This window comes from Geospiza fortis, unplaced genomic scaffold (genome assembly GCF_000277835.1).
Source record: "Geospiza fortis unplaced genomic scaffold, GeoFor_1.0 scaffold315, whole genome shotgun sequence".
NCBI classification, from domain to species: Eukaryota; Metazoa; Chordata; class Aves; order Passeriformes; family Thraupidae; genus Geospiza; species Geospiza fortis.
Window position 1 is genome coordinate 206,927 of NW_005054648.1, and position 1,652 is coordinate 208,578.

At 65.1% G+C, this 1,652-nt stretch overlaps 1 protein-coding gene across 1 annotated transcript in view; it reads left to right on the top strand.

Moving 5' to 3' along the window:
* The window catches only part of LOC115948953 (probable G-protein coupled receptor 158), a 14,463-nt gene that overhangs the window by 8,115 nt on the left and 4,696 nt on the right, over window positions 1–1,652 (top strand). The window contains 3 exon segments of the mRNA XM_031064890.1: window positions 409–542; window positions 761–866; window positions 1,336–1,511. Of these exon segments, the coding sequence (XP_030920750.1) occupies window positions 409–542; window positions 761–866; window positions 1,336–1,511 (416 nt within the window).

The following is a 1,652-nucleotide window of genomic DNA, read 5'->3' on the forward strand; positions in this document are numbered from 1 at the left end:
GTGGGCCCGGCCCCCGGCTCGGCTGGGGATCTCCACAGCCCCCAGCCTGGGAATGTGGGGCTTTCATTCCCTTATCCATTTAATCTTCCTGGAAGCTGCAAGGACCTGGGGTCCCCGCAGCCCCACAACCCCATCCCATAATTTGGGGTTTTCATTCCCTTGTCCCTGTAATCCTCCTGGAGGTTTCAAGGAGGGTTGGGGTCCCCCAGCTGCCTCCCACCGTCCCCCTGAGCATCCCCCAGGGCTGAGTCCCGAACTTTGGGAAGGCCGTGCTGGGGGATGCTCCAGACCCGGCTCCAACCTGGCACATTCCGGGATGAGGGCGCTGGGCAGCAGCTGAGCACCCCAAAAGCTGCCGGGGCTGGGTGTGGCCGCTCAGGGCGTGTCCTGCTCTGCCCCACAGCCGAGATGCTGTTCCTGCTCTGGGGCAGCTTCCTGTGCTACGCCACGCGCGCCGTGCCCTCGGCCTTCCACGAGCCCCGCTACATGGGCATCGCCCTGCACAACGAGCTCATGGTCTCTGCCGCCTTCCACGTGGTCAGGTAGGGCCAGGAACCGAGGTTCCCACCCTGGGGATGCTCAGGAACCGTGCCAAGGTGGGGAGGGTTTGGGTGCTCTGGATCTCCAGAGGAAAGGGGGTTTGGGAGCTCGGGACCCCCACAGTGGGGAGGGTTGGGGTGGCCAGGCAGGGGGGTTTGGGGCTCTGGAGGTGGGGAGGGGCTGTGGTGGGAGCTGGCACTGCCCTCCTGCTCCCTGGCAGGTTCCTCATTGTCCCCTCGCTGCACCCGGACTGGACTCTGCTGCTCTTCTTCGCTCACACCCACGGCACCATCACCATGACCCTGGCCCTGCTCTTCATTCCCAAGGTATGCCCGGGAAGGAACGGAGCTGGGGAGGGGGCTGGAGCTCCACAAGAGGCTCAGGGAGCTGGGGGGGCTTGGCTGGGGGAAGAGGAAGCTCAGAGGGACCTTCTGGCTCTCCACAAGTCCCTGACAGGAGCTGGGGAGGGTCAGGCTCTGCTCCCAGGCAATGGGGACAGGAGGACAGGGAACGGGCTCAGGCTGGGCCAGGGCCGGTTTGGGTTGGATACTGGGGAAATTTCTCATGGAGAGGGCGATCAGCACTGGAACAAATGGAGTCCCCACCCCTGGAAGTGCTCCAGAGCATGTGGATGTGGTGGTGGCTTTGTCAGCGCTGGGGGAACAGCTGGGCTCGCTGACCTCGGAGGGCTTTTCCAGCCCCCACAATTGCACGATTCCATCGCTAACGCTCATCCCAGAGGCTCGGGGAGCGGGGACAGGAGCCCCTGAGTGACTCCCCCGTGTCCCCGCGCAGTTCCTGCACACGGGCTCGCCGCTGCGGGAGGAGATCACGGCCGAGGTGTACGAGGACGAGCTGGACATGCGGCGCTCGGGCTCCTGCATGAACAGCAGCATCGCGTCCGCCTGGAGCGAGCACAGTCTCGACCCCGATGACATTCGGGTGGGTGGCACACTCAGGACCTTCTTTTGACGCTAGCTGTGCAGAGTAAGAGGTGCCTTTCGCAATCTTTTCCTGACGCAAAGCAGCGGGAGGGGACGAGGCGGTGCAGGGTGACCCCGCCCGGGTGGGCAAACCCGCTGCGTCCTCTGGGCGGCGCGGGGGGCTCTGGG